The sequence below is a fragment of the Kogia breviceps genome, chromosome 1 (assembly GCF_026419965.1).
Source record: "Kogia breviceps isolate mKogBre1 chromosome 1, mKogBre1 haplotype 1, whole genome shotgun sequence".
NCBI lineage: Eukaryota > Metazoa > Chordata > Mammalia > Artiodactyla > Physeteridae > Kogia > Kogia breviceps.
This window is the reverse complement of record NC_081310.1, coordinates 116,231,741-116,245,219: the sequence shown is the minus strand read 5'-3', so window position 1 is coordinate 116,245,219 and position 13,479 is coordinate 116,231,741. Positions and strand designations below refer to the sequence as shown.

Below are 13,479 nucleotides of genomic sequence, written 5' to 3'. Positions count from 1 at the left end.
TTTGCTATTGTTTTCTTTGTTTCTATTTCATTTATTTCTGCTCTGATCTTTATGATTTCTTTTCTTCTGCTAACTTTGGGTTTTGTTTGTTCTTCTTTCTCTAGTTCCTTCAGGTGTAAGTTTAGATTGTTTACTTGAGATTTTTCTTGTTTCTTGAGGTAGGCTTGTATAGCTATAAACTTCCCTCTTAGAACTGCTTTTACTGCATCCCATAGGTTTCGGATCATCGTGTTCTCATTGTCATTTGTCTCTAGGTATTTTTTGATTTCTTCAAAACATTTCTTGCATCTTCTTGATCTTTGCCTCCATTCTTTTTCTGAGGTCCTGGATCATCTTCACTATCATTATTCTGAATTCTTTTTCTGGAAAGTTGCCTATCTCCACTTCATTTAGTTGTTTCTCTGGGGTTTTATCTTGTTCCTTCATCTGGTCCATAGCCCTCTGCCTTTTCATCTTGTCTGTCTTTCTGTGAATGTGGTTTTTGTTCCACAGGCTTCAGGATTGTAGTTCTTCTTGCTTCTGCTGTCTGCCCTCTGGTGGATGAGGCTATCTAAGAGGCTTGTGCAAGTTTCCTGATGAGAGGGACTGGTGATGGGTAGAGCTGGCTGTTGCTCTGGTGGGCAGAGCTCAGTAAAACTTTAATCTGCTTGACTGCTCATGGGTGGGTCTGCGTTCCCTCTCTGTTGGTTGTTTTGTCCCGAGGCAACCCAACACTGGAGCCTACCTGGCCTCTTTGATAGGGCTAATGGCGGACTCTGGGAGGGCTCACACCAAGGAGTACTTCCCAGAACTTCTACTGCCAGTGTCCTTGTCCCCATGGTGAGCCACAGCCACCCCCCGCCTCTGCAGGAGAACCTCCAACGCTAGCTGGTAGGTCTGGTTCAGTCTCCTATGGGGTCACTGCTGCTTCCCCTGGGTCCTGATGCACACACAGCTTTGTGTGTGCCCTCCAAAAGTGGAGTCTCTGTTTCCCCCAGTCCTGTTGAAGTCCTGCAATCAAATCCCACTAGCCTTCAAAGTCTGATTCTCTTTGAATTCCTTCTCTCATTGCTGGACCTCCATGTTGGGAAGCCTGACATTGGGCTCAGAACCTTCACTCCAGTGGGTGGACTTCTGTGGTATAAGTGTTCTCAAGTCTGTGAGTCACCCACCCAGCAGTTATGGGATTTGATTTTACTGTGATTGCGCCCCTCCTACCATCTCATTGTGGCTTCTCCTTTATCTTTGGATGTGGGTTATCTTTTTTGGTGAGTTCCAGTGTCCTCCTGTCGATGATTATCCAGCAGCTAGTTGTGATTCTGGTGTTCTCACAAAAAGGAGTGAGAGCACGTCCTTCTACTCTGCCATCTTGGTTCAGGGCCCTGCCTTCCTTTCTCTTCTGTTCTGGGCTGAAATACTCCCCCTTCAGCTGCATCTCAACCTCCAGGGGGTACGATCAAAGCCTTTCTGGGTACAATGGACAGGGGGACCTGAAAGAGTTGCTTATGGAGGCCTGAAACATTATGTCCTTATTTTATTCTTTCTTTTATTCATTCATTCCACACACATTTACTGAGCACCAACTATGTGCCAGGCCCTATGCATTGCAGCTGGGTTACTTCCTCACCACATGATCCTGTCTCCTGACCTTCCATTTGCAGGGATAACTCCCAAGTGGCAGGGCTTCTGTGACATATCAGAGGAATCCAGGACTTCAGAACAAATCTGTGTATGCTGACTGAAACAAAGTCTCAAAGTTCATGAAAGTTAGCTCTGAAATGTATAATAATTTACATGTAACAATACTTAATAATATAATATATATCACATAGTTATATAATAAATCCAGTTGGCCCCCACTTCCAGTATCTCCCCTTTTGTGTGCCTTTGTCACCTCCTCTTTGCCCCACTGTCTCCCTCCGCCTGTGTGGAAATATATTTTGACTTATATTGACCTGGGTTTTTAATGTTGTCAGCCTGCCTGTCAGCTGTCCTCTCCATCCCCTCCAGAACCATTTCCTACCTCTTCACACAAGGTCAGGGCTTCCCCACCCCCATCCCCTGCTAGCCAGCTCAGAAATAGAAGTTTTATCTCTTTCCCCGTTCAAGTCAGCTGGCAAACGTAAACAATATCTAAATTCATTATGCTGTCCTAAAGAAAGGGGCAGGGAGAAACTGGGATCTCCTTTCCAAATCAAGGAGCCTAAAGCCCTGAAGGGTCAGGAGTCCTATAGCAACCTCAACCTCCCACTCCCCCCGCCCCCCAGCACTGGGCAAGGACTGACACAGGGGGTTTTTTGGTTTTGTTTTTAACATCTTTATTGGAGTATAATTGCTTTACGATGGTGTGTTAGTTTCTGCTGTATAACAAAGTGAATCAGCTATACGTATACATATATCCCCATATCCCCTCCCTCTCGCGTCTCCCTCCCACCCTCCCTATCCCACCCCTCCAGGTGGTCACAAGGCAGGAGCTGATCTCCCTGTGCTATGCGGCTGCTTCCCACTAGCTATCTATTTTACATTTGGTAGTGTATATATGTCCATGCCACTATCTCACTTCATCCCAGCTTATCCTTCCCCCTCCCCGTGTCCTCAAGTCCATTCTCTACGTCTGTCTTTATTCCTGTCCTGCCCCAAGGCTCTTCAGAACCTTTTTTTTTTTTTTTTTTTTTTTTAAGATTCCATATATATGTGTTAGCATACGGTATTTGTTTTTCTCTTTCTGACTTACTTCACTCTGGAGAGGGTGTGGAGAAAAGGGAACCCTCTTGCACTGTGGGTGGGAATGTAAATTGATACAGCCACTCTGGAGAACAGTATGGAGGTTCCTTAAAAAAATAAAAATAGAACTACCCAGCAATCCCACTACTGGGCATATACCCGGAGAAAACCATAATTCAAAAAGAGTCATGTACCACAATGTTCATTGCAGCTCTATTTACAATAGCCATGACATGACACAGGGTTTTTGAAGAGCAGTTGGGATCCAAGGTATCCTCATCTCACACACTAGCCCACAACAGCCCCACTCAAACTGTGCTTCAGCCACTCCTGCGCTCCCTTCCCCTCCGGGCTCACACCCTTACTTACTTCTTAGGGCATCGCATCCGCTGTCGTTTTGCCCCTGCAAAGAATACGACAGGGACCATTTCTCTGCAGAACTTTACAAAGCTCATCCTGTGTGATTAAGATCCAGAAGGAATCAGCTTAGGCTTCTTCCTCCCTCTAGACCCTCAGGATGAGACTCCCTCCCTTCTGCCTCCCTTCCCGCCCTCCTCCCTCTCCCTCTTTGCTCTCCCTTGAAATCAGAGTAAATATTTGCAGTGTTTTCACCTCCTCTGGATACTGTCTTTCCTCACAGTATGCTCAGCCCTGCCTCTTTCACCTTAGGCTTCCAGTGAGAGGAAAAAAAAAAAAAAAAGAACACAAGAATACTGCCTGCTTCCAGCACTGGGTCTGTCACAGCGAGGCAAGGAAAGCAGGTTGGGGAACTTAGTGGGGAATGGAGAGGTGGGACAGGAAGGGGGTTAAGGGAGCTGATGACAGTTCTCAGCCCAAACCACATACTCAGGAACTGTGAAGGTAAGCTCTAGCGCATGTGCCTCGGGTGGAAAGGAAAGGCTCCAAAAGTTGTCATCCTTTCCCATCGTGATTGATTTGCTTGGGATTATTACTGAAATAATTCCACGACTCTTTGCTGCAGAGACTGGGTTTTCTAAGCCAAGTGAACTGGAGATCAAGTAAGGAGGTCTAGCAGTGGACAGAGAGAGGGGAACATTTTTAATGGAAATTTTAATAGGAATAATTGTAGATTCACATGTAGTTATAAAATTTCATATCCAGCGTATGGACATTGCTGCAATCCACCAATCCTATTTAGACTTCCCCAGTTTTCATTGTACCCGTGTGTGTGTGTGTGTATTTATGTGTGTGTGTGTGTGTGTGTGTGTGTGTGTGTGAAGTTTTATACAGTTTTATCACCTATGCAGGTTCACATCCCCCATCTCAGTCAAGGTACTGCACAGTTCCGACACCATAAGGGTCCCTCCCACCATATCTTTTATAACCACACCCCCCTCACTCTACCTCTACACCGTCTCTAACCTCTGGCAACTATTTATCTGTCCTCCCTTTATAAAACGTTTTCATTTTTTTTAATAATATATCAATGGGCTTATACAGTAGGCAACCTTTGGAGATTGGCTCTTTCCATTTCATGTAATTCCTGGAGATTCATCCAAGTCGTGTGTATCAATAGTCCATTCCTTTTCCTTGCTGAGCAGTATTCCCTGGTATGGATGCATCCCAGTTGTGATTAACAGTTTGCCTGCTGAGGGACATCGGGTTATTATAAATAAAGTTGCTGTTAACAGCCACGTGCAGGTTTTTGTGTGAACGTAAGTTTTCATTTCTCTGGGATAAATGCCTAAGAGTGCAATTGCCCATGCTCTCTTTTGCCTTTTCCATTTCTCCCTCTTTTTCCTTCTTCTGCCTCTCCCAGGGTAGAGATGTCAATACTCATGGTCCAAGGGCACCTGCCAGCCAGATAGCTAGGAAGTGCTTCATCGTGAAACCCTTCTCGGGGCTGACAGAATTCTTGAGCTTATTAGCCTGAACCTGGAACTGTGCTCAGGGTGGCAGAATCCTCCATCCAAACCTTTCCTCCAGCCCTGGAATGTCTACAGCTGTTGAAAATGTGATTTCCTGGGCTTTACTCATCAGGTTAAAAACTTGTCTGAGTGGAGTTGAAATTCAGGGAAGGAGGAGAGGGGTGTTATGGAAGTAGCACTGGGAGGTTGGGAGACCTGAGCTGAAATCTTGCCCTGGATGTCACTTCCTCTCACATCCTCCATTTCCTTGTCTTTAAAATAGCCTAGATGATCCTTACATTCTTCGAACTCTTACACTGTACTCATGTTCATGGAAGAGAAGGAGGCTGACCAGTCCACACAAGGACGGAGCCCATCACAAGGGCTTTATTAACATGGGTTTCTGACCGACTGTGTAGGATCATCTTCCTTCCTGGGCCATCACAAGCCTTGCTTGAGCAAATACTCAGTGCAAAGCTCTGTGCTAGGTCCTAAAGATAAAAATATGCATAAGTCACAGACTCTGGCCCTCAGGAGCTCAAAGTCAAGCCAAAAGTCCTCAGCAAATTACATATGCTGACTATGGTTCTGTAAATACATTGTAAACCTCTTTATCCTATGTGGGAAATGATTAAATGATACAGTGCATTCGTTATGACAATCTGTTGCTTTAATAGCACCCAGGGTAAGATAAGATTAAAAGGAGTGCCACAAAGGAGAGCAGGAGAATCTTTCATCTCTAGAAAGTAATGAAGACAGACCCCAGATACAAGAATGGTCTGGCTGTAATAAGTGGTGCAATCAAATTATATCAGGCTAAAATGAGCTTGACACAACTGGATTTCCATATGCAGCTCTCAACACCCAGTACTCACCCAAAGCAATAATAGCCTCAAATGATGAAGAACTTGCTTGAATGTAGACATTGAGCTGAGGGGAGGGCTGGAGGAGGATCCCCAGGAAGGAGAACTGTCCTGCACCTGGAATGCATGTTCTTTGCTCAGAGAGAAGAGGAATGGTAGGGCTTACTTACCATCCTTTCTCTCCCTGCTTCCTCTTTTTATTCTCCATCTAGAGGAGAGTTCTTCCTCAGTTTTACAGACAGATCTTCTAGGCTCAAGTGCTGACCTCTTCGCCATATTTAGAAACCAGGGGAGGTCGTTGAATTGTCCCTGCAAGGACACAGTGGTCACAGGGGGACTTCCCAGGGAACAATAGCTATCGTGTGTTCTTTGTGCTTCTGTTGACAGCCTAAATCCAAGTCCCTGGCCTCCTTTTAGCAGATGAGCCAGCCCAGTAGGACACTTGGAGGGGACACTTCCCCATGCTGGGGAGGAGGTGACAAGAAATGAAAATTGCCACAATTTTCCAAGGACTCCTCTGTTCAGAGTCCATGCTGAAGTTAAATGTGGATTTTCCCAGAGGCAGAAGGAAGGACCCCTCTGCCCCGGAATAGGTTTGTGAGGCCTTGTGGGCTCTTCTTCCTGCAGCTGGGTCTAGATCCACAAGAGCCCAAATGTGAAGCTGCATTTTTTTTAAACCAGCAGGAAGCCCTCTACCCGTCCCTTCTCCCTCTCTCCCAGAGCCTCTTTCCTCTTAGTTCTCACACTGTGGCTGTGCTGCTGTCATGGTGACACTGATTATGGTTATTAGGAAGGAGAAGAGAAGTCAGCCTGTGCAGTGTGTCCAGCCTCTCCCACTGCCTCTGCAAGCAAGAGAGATGAGCTTGTGTGGTTGAGGTACCACGCGACCCTTGCACAGGATACTGCCGAAGGCTTCCAAGGAGCTGGGAGATTCTCAGTCGCCGCAGCTCACGCCAGGGTGGTGTATGGAAATGTGCTCCATCCTCTCCTCTCTCACACCCACATTGGGCCCCTTGTCACACGCAAGTGCACCTACACTCGTTCCCACAGACATGCACAGCAAAATATACATATATAGACACATCCCAAAGACAGACATGCAATTGTAAATTCTTCTATTGATTTACAAGTTACTGAGCACTGGGGATATATCAGTGAACAAAATAAAAACTGCTGCCCTCAAGGAGTTTACATTCCTGTGGGGAAAGAGAGACAGTAGCAAGATAAATACGTAAAACATATACTACCTTAGTAATGAATGCTAAGGAAAAAATAGAAAGAGGGGAAGGAGTTGAGGGGCACATATACACACTCCTTGCTTTTCTTATAATTAATTGGTATTTGGGCACCTGCTGTATGCAGGGAATTGTACTGGGCCCTAGGAGAGAATCAGGAGAGCTATAACATGGGCTCCTTTAAAGAACTTGCAGTCTGAGATGAGAAATACCCCAATGCATTCAGTAGAATGGATAAAGGTCATGAAATCTGAGGAAGGAGGCAGGAATTTGATGAGTGATATTTCCCTGGCCAGGATCACACCCAGGCTGGAGAGACAAGTGGAAACCCCTAGGCACTCTGACCATGACCACGCTCACTCTGTACAGGGGGGTCACAGCCTCTCTGACCCAGTCTCTGGTCTATAAACAGAGATCCCTGCATCAGGGAAGAAGCACCTTCCTCCCCTTCATCAGACATCAACTGGGAACCCAACCTCACTGGGACAGCCAGCCCACTGTCGCTGGCTTGGCCAGGCTCACTGTCTTTTTGTCTCTCAGTCTCCCTCACTCTTTTATTCTCTCTGCCAATCACAGAAGGCCCGCCTTGCCAGGATCCGTGTGGCCAAAACAGGGAGCTCCAATGCCTACCTGCACAGCAAGCGCAACGGACTCCTCAACGAGGCACTGGAGCTGATGGTAGGTGCCTGGGGGACTTGGGGTGGGGAGATGGAGGGGAGGATGGCCTTGCTTTTTCTTCCTGGGGGCATCAGCGCTCCTACCCCAAAGCCCCAAAGTTTCCTCAGGTAGCAGCCACCCTCCACATACATCTTCCATAGGGTTCTCATCATCACCCCTAAACCCCCTTTAGCTCAAGGGCTCCCAGCCAAAGGCTAGCATGGTCTAGGGTGGCCCTAAAATTTGGTTCATCCAGATTTTTCCAGTCCCCCCTCCCTTCTGTGGAGAGATGAAGGAGATGGAGAGAAGGAGAGCCAGCAGCTTTATACTCAGCCTCTCCTCTTTTCCTCCTAGGGCAACCCAGAAGAGGAGCACATGGGCAAGACCACGTCACTCATCGAGAGCCAGCACCACCACCTGCTGCACTGCCTGGAAAAAACCACTGTGAGTCCCAGCCCAGTGCCACCTCCCTTCTCATCCCTGACCCCTGACCCTTTTCTGAGGTCAGAACTTACAAGAGTGAGAACTCTGTCCTCAATTCCTCACCCCAAGCTTCAGAAGTCAAAGTTTGTCCCCTTAGATCCAAACAGTAGCAATGAGGTCTCTATCAGCCCTCAGGAGGAAGACCCCAAGGAGTGGGGTCAGGAGGGCCGCAGCACAGAGGAGGCCATTTCCCCAGTCTTTCCACACACATCCTACATCTGTTCTCACAGCCCATTTCTTAGTTACTGAGGCCTAAGGGCTCTGCCTATCAGTTTCTCAGTTCTGATGGGCATCCCTCTTCAGAGCTAGGGCTAAATGTATACTAGATTACTACAGGACAGCAGAGAAGAATGTCAATTTTTGTCCTATCCCTGGGGCTAGGTTGATGCAATCTGTGGATCCCTTTTCTCGTTCCATTCCACTTGGAACAGGCAGTGCATATATTTCTCTAGCCAGGGATTTTACCAGTACCACCCCATCTCAGTCACCCTGCAATTCCCAGGGAATTCAGATTCTGAAAGGCTGATTGCTAAAAATGAGTCATGGCTTAGGATGCCCCAGCTGGAATGTGGAATGATGCTTGTGCCTCACCAACAGACTGAAAGGAAGGGCAGTGGGTCAACCCTGGAGCCTTGGCAAAAAGTGTTAGGAATAGTAGGGAGGGAGGGGAAGTTAGGCTGGACAACCAAAGAGAGACAAAGAGAAACTCCTTCTTGTTCTTTTCTAGGACCTCCTTCCCCAAAAAGCCTATAGTCAGGGCTCAGCACACTAAGGAAGGAACTTTCTAATTCTCAGTGTTCCATATCCTGGCCTCCCAGATGTGGGGGAAGTAGACGCTAGATGACTCTTAGTACGGACACCTGTGGACACTGTGGATGGCAGCTGAACCCAGTGAGGGCTTCCAATGTGGGAAGGTACTCTGAAAACCCTAGTTTCCAGGACTTATCCAATGTTTCTTAGTGTCAAGAACCATATCTAGAATTTCTCTCAAAGACTCAGCTTGCCAAAGAAATAGGCCTGGACCCAACTGCCCTTTCCAAGTTGCATGTGCTGGGTGGAATGTGTAAGTTGAAAGGATATGGGTGAAAATATTTGGGTTTGAAGAGATGGAATGTTGGCATTGAAGGGGTGGAATGCTGAATTTGAAGGAAAGAATGTCGGATTGTGGGGATATTGGGATTAAAGAGATGGAATGCTGGATTTTAGGCAAGGAATGTTGGACTCAAGGGGTGGAATGTTGGGACAAAGGAGGAAGAATGCTGGGAGCAAGGGATGGAATGTCGGACTGGAAGGGTGGAATGCTGGGATTGAGAGATCGAATGTCAAAACTGAGCCTGGGAATGCTGGAATGTACAATCAATGGTGTTTTTATCTTCTGTTGGCATGTTGTCCTGTAGGGGTTGTCCTATCTTGTGGATGATCCCCTGTTATCTGTACGAACCTCCACCATCAAGGTATAACTTTTAAAAATTTCAATTAATGTTTTTCTCTCTGATTCTTCTGAGTCTGTGGAGTCTCCTCTTCTTACCCCCTGGTCTGGTTCTCTGCATGTGCTCTTGATTCTTCCTGGGCTTATCCTACCTCTGCTGTCACACCCAGTACCAGCTCAGGCTTCCAGTTTTTTTGTGCCTTTCTGATTCCCTTTTTTGACCTCCCCAGGGGCTTGGAGGGGTGGTGGAACATGGCACCAATGTTGGTATCTTATGAGTGTCCATGTGCCACATCTGTCTCTGCCACCCACCCAGCTCTATGGGGACTCCTGGTATTGGCTGTCAGGGCTGGTCTCTCTCTGAACTCTGTTCTCACAATACTTCTCCTCAGACTTTCTCCTCACTCTGGCAGCCTTGGCCAGACCACTCATGGCATAGATGTTTAGTCACCTTGGCTAAACAGCCATATTTTAGTTATCCTGGGCTCCACTCCACCCCATCCTGGTGGCCTCCATCAGGAGTCTGTTAGCATCCCCTTCCCATGCTTACATTTGACTTAGGGAATCCTGTGCCTTTAGGTATTTTAAGGAGCCATACCCCATAACCAGGTGGAAAAAAACCAGTAATCAAAAGCAATCATAACCCTGAGCGTGTGACCGCGTTGGCCTTCAAGAGCAAAGCTCTCCCAATACTGTGAATAATCCAGTGCCTTTAAAAACTTATGTCTCACACTTGCCCAGGATTCATAAGGATCTCACCCAGTAAATCCAGAAAAGACCACCCAGCGTACCCACTACCCATAGTTAGTGACTCCTTACCTGCCGCTCCCTGCCCCCCCCCCCCCCCCCCCCGCTCCACCAGAAGATCCTGTCAAAGCCTGCAAAGTCAGTCAAGTCTTTGCTTCTAGCTCTGAGGATGCCACTAAGTCCCTCCACGTCCTCCGTATCCCTTCAGCCAAAGCTGTAGATGAAGTGAATGTCACATCATGATTTCACAACCGCAGTCTCCGCCCTCCGGTCTGCTGACCAGGGCTGTCAATGGGAATCTCTTCCTTCCTTAATTTGATGCCTGTGGGATATCCCCCATGTCCTGAATGCTTACCTGTGCTCCAGGCAGCTGGGAGCCCTTCTCCCAAGGCCCAGAACAGAGACAGGCAGCTATACAGAGTACGGGGGCTCGTCCCCCTCCCCCTCCTTCCTATCTCCTTCTCCTACCTCTTCTCTCTCTGCTTCCCACAGAACCACGAGTTTATAGATGAACAGATGTTTGAGCAGAACTGCATGGAGAGCTCAATGCAGAACTACCCATCCACACGGAGTCCCTCACTGTCCAGCCACCCGGGCCTCACGACCACCTGCTGCTCCCGTCGTAGTAAGAAAACCACACACCTGCCCAATTCCAACCTGCCGGCCACCCGCCTGCGCAGCATGCAAGAGCTCAGCACCATCCACATCCAGGGCAGCGAGCAGCCCTCCCTCACTACCAGGTGGGTGGCTCCCATCCCCAATCACTCCCTAAGGCTTGAGACGCTCCCTTCACACAGTGAAAGGCTCTCAGCATTAGGAGACCCCTGAGGGTCCTCAGCCTTCCCTCCTCCTTATCTAATGCATGAGTCCCTCACCTCACCTTCCCCCCCCACCCACCTTCCTTCTCATCCTTGCAAGTTAACCCAAAGGCCCCTCATATGCTTTGGAGGATACTACAGCAGGTGTAGGCCCAATGTGGGGTTAGATACCAGAAAAAATAAGAACAACAACAACAAAAATCCATAAATGACCTACCCTAGTGCAAAGAATGGACTGTTTTCTCAAGACAATAATTTTCAAAATCGTGAAATTATACGAAATTTCAGCTTATCCCAGGCTGATTTTGAATCACAGACTGACTCTCTACTTATATGTAGGCCACTTCCCACTACCTCCAATGAGTGGCAAGGAATTCAGGGAAACCAAAATCAAATGCCACAAGTGATAGGAAAAAAATCCACTGGAGGGAAAAACGTATACTCTGAATTCCAAAGCCCAGTATACATGACTTTTGCAATTCGGGGTAGTTTACGAGTAATAATCAGAATGGATAATTACAGGCCGATTACCAAAAGCAGAGATGGAGGGACACCCCAATCACCTCCCAGTTACTGTGAGCTAGACAGGTAGAGGGTCAAGGAGGCTTTGGGACACTAGCAAGACGAACCATCATCAACTCACTTTTTTTATCCTAGTCGTTCCAGCCTTAATTTGAAAGCAGACGACGGACTGAGACCAAACTGCAAAACATCGCAGATCACCACAGCCATCATCAGCATTCCTACTCCCCCAGCGCTAACCCCAGAGGGGGAAGGTCGGCCACCTCCTGCCAGCCCAGGCTCCAACACGAACATTCCTGCCATAGCCAGCAATGTTGTCAAGGTCTCTGCCTTGTAAAACCACTGGACAGAGGGCCAGTGCAGGTAGTGGGAGTGAAGGGGGCTGGCATGTTGGTGGGTGGCCACTGTGACCACTCCCTCCCCCTCCCCCACTATTTCTGCCCACCCTGTTGCACCCCCAACACTGAAACCTGTGCCTGGAAGGAGAAAGAGGCAGCAAAGGGGCACCTGAGGTTCACTGCTGCTAGCGTGGACATAGCCCTGTGCCACTGCATCTCACAGGGGCCAGAGGAAAGGGAGGGCGGGGGCGGGGGGGTAGGGATGGGACTGTGCGGGTATTAGCTGCGAGCCAGGACAGGGCCCAGAGGGGGGAGCCTCAGACCAAATAACCATTGTTTCTGGAGACCCCAGTGAGGAAAATACAAGACCAAGAGCAGCACAGAGGCCGAGTTGTCACATGCAAAACAGGAAGAAAATATAACACTGTGTATTTAAGCACCTTTTTCAAGGCTCTTAATGGATAATATTTATTCATGGGAAAAGGTGGAAAACAAAAACACCAACGGAGTTTTGTGAAATGTTTTTCTCCATGGACCCAATACCTTTGAACCAAAACAATGCATTTTGTGAGGGGGTTTGGTTTTTTTTTTTTTCTCTCCTTTTATAGCAAAAGCTTTTAGGCTAAGAAGTCAGTTACTGCTGAGTTCTCTCTCCGTTCCCCCGGGTAGGTGAGGTCGACTGAGCCTGGGCCCCACTGCCCAGCTGACCTGCACAGAGCTGCCACGTGACCACACAGCAACACTCACCCTCTGTCTGCCCCTGTCTCCTTTGTCTCTGTACCTCTCTGCTTCACCTCCTGGCTGTTTTTCTCTGTGTCCAGCCATCTGTCTCCACATGGACCCCAGTGATCCTGAGACATGTTAGTAAAGACTTCTCCACTGCCAAGCACCTGCAGACTCGTGCCAAGGACGTGAAAGCAGTGGTGGAAGAGAAAAGAATAAAGCAAAAATGGGCATTTAGGGAATGAGGGAAGTCCACCTTAAAGAACAGAGTGCTTCCCTTGTGGTGGGAACCACTGGTGTTGTTTGAAGTTTCCATTTCTGGGGAAGAAAGGGAATGACCACATTTATCTCACTGGGATCTTGGAAAAGGAAATAGCCAGGACCTGAGAGGCACAGGCAATGCCAGTGTGTGCCAGTGAAGAGAGAACAGAAGAACCCAGGGCTCCCAGCTGTTCTTCAGCTCCCAGCTGAAGAACCCAGGGCTCCCAGCTCCCCTGTGGCACCTTGCTCTGTACCCTTCTTTCAGGACCCACCATAAAGCCCATCCAGAGCTCTGACAAGAGGCCCCATGAGCAGTTTCCCGCAGAGAAGGCAGCAGTACGGGGACCAAGCTTCTGACTTATCTCACACATGAGGCAACTCCCACGGAGGCTGCAGAAGGTTAAGCCTGTGTGCCTCACGAAGGATGCTCCAAAGAGTGAAATCAAGGAAGAGATTATAGATGATTCTTATCTGGTCTGAATGATGCCTTGAGATCTGAAGAGTCTTCAGGCCTGATGTCCCTGAAGATAATTGAAATGGGGGAGAAGGCTGATCACCTCCTTGCAAGTGAGGAAGTGAATATTATTTTTGGAAAACCTGGACACATTTCTGTGCAAGTGGTTTGCATCCTGATGGGGCTGGGAACAGCATTTCTGAAATCCAATCAATTTTCACCGCTTTTAGCAGAGCAGGTGGGCCTCGGGGTTAGTGACCAGGCCCTTTCCGCCTTCCCCAATCTCTAACTACCCTATTGCAGTCTCTCTAGCTTGGACTCTGAGACACAGGAGCTCCTTGGGAACTCTTTATCCATTCAACAGCTTAGTGGTTAGCT

General features: G+C 48.0%; 1 protein-coding gene across 2 annotated transcripts in view; it reads left to right on the top strand.

Annotated features, from left to right (window-relative positions):
* KCND3 (potassium voltage-gated channel subfamily D member 3) overlaps window positions 1–12,107 on the top strand; it is a 227,757-nt gene extending 215,650 nt beyond the window's left edge. Inside the window, exons 4-8 of one of the 2 annotated variants that reach the window (XM_059081789.2) lie at window positions 7,246–7,347; window positions 7,681–7,770; window positions 9,207–9,263; window positions 10,478–10,725; window positions 11,461–12,107. In XM_059081789.2, the coding sequence (XP_058937772.1) occupies window positions 7,246–7,347; window positions 7,681–7,770; window positions 9,207–9,263; window positions 10,478–10,725; window positions 11,461–11,662 (699 nt within the window). In that variant the 3' untranslated portion in view covers window positions 11,663–12,107. The remainder of the gene's footprint in view (window positions 1–7,245; window positions 7,348–7,680; window positions 7,771–9,206; window positions 9,264–10,477; window positions 10,726–11,460) is intronic. The other variant, XM_067041871.1, reaches the window with a different exon arrangement.
* Window positions 12,108–13,479: the final 1,372 nt, after the last annotated feature.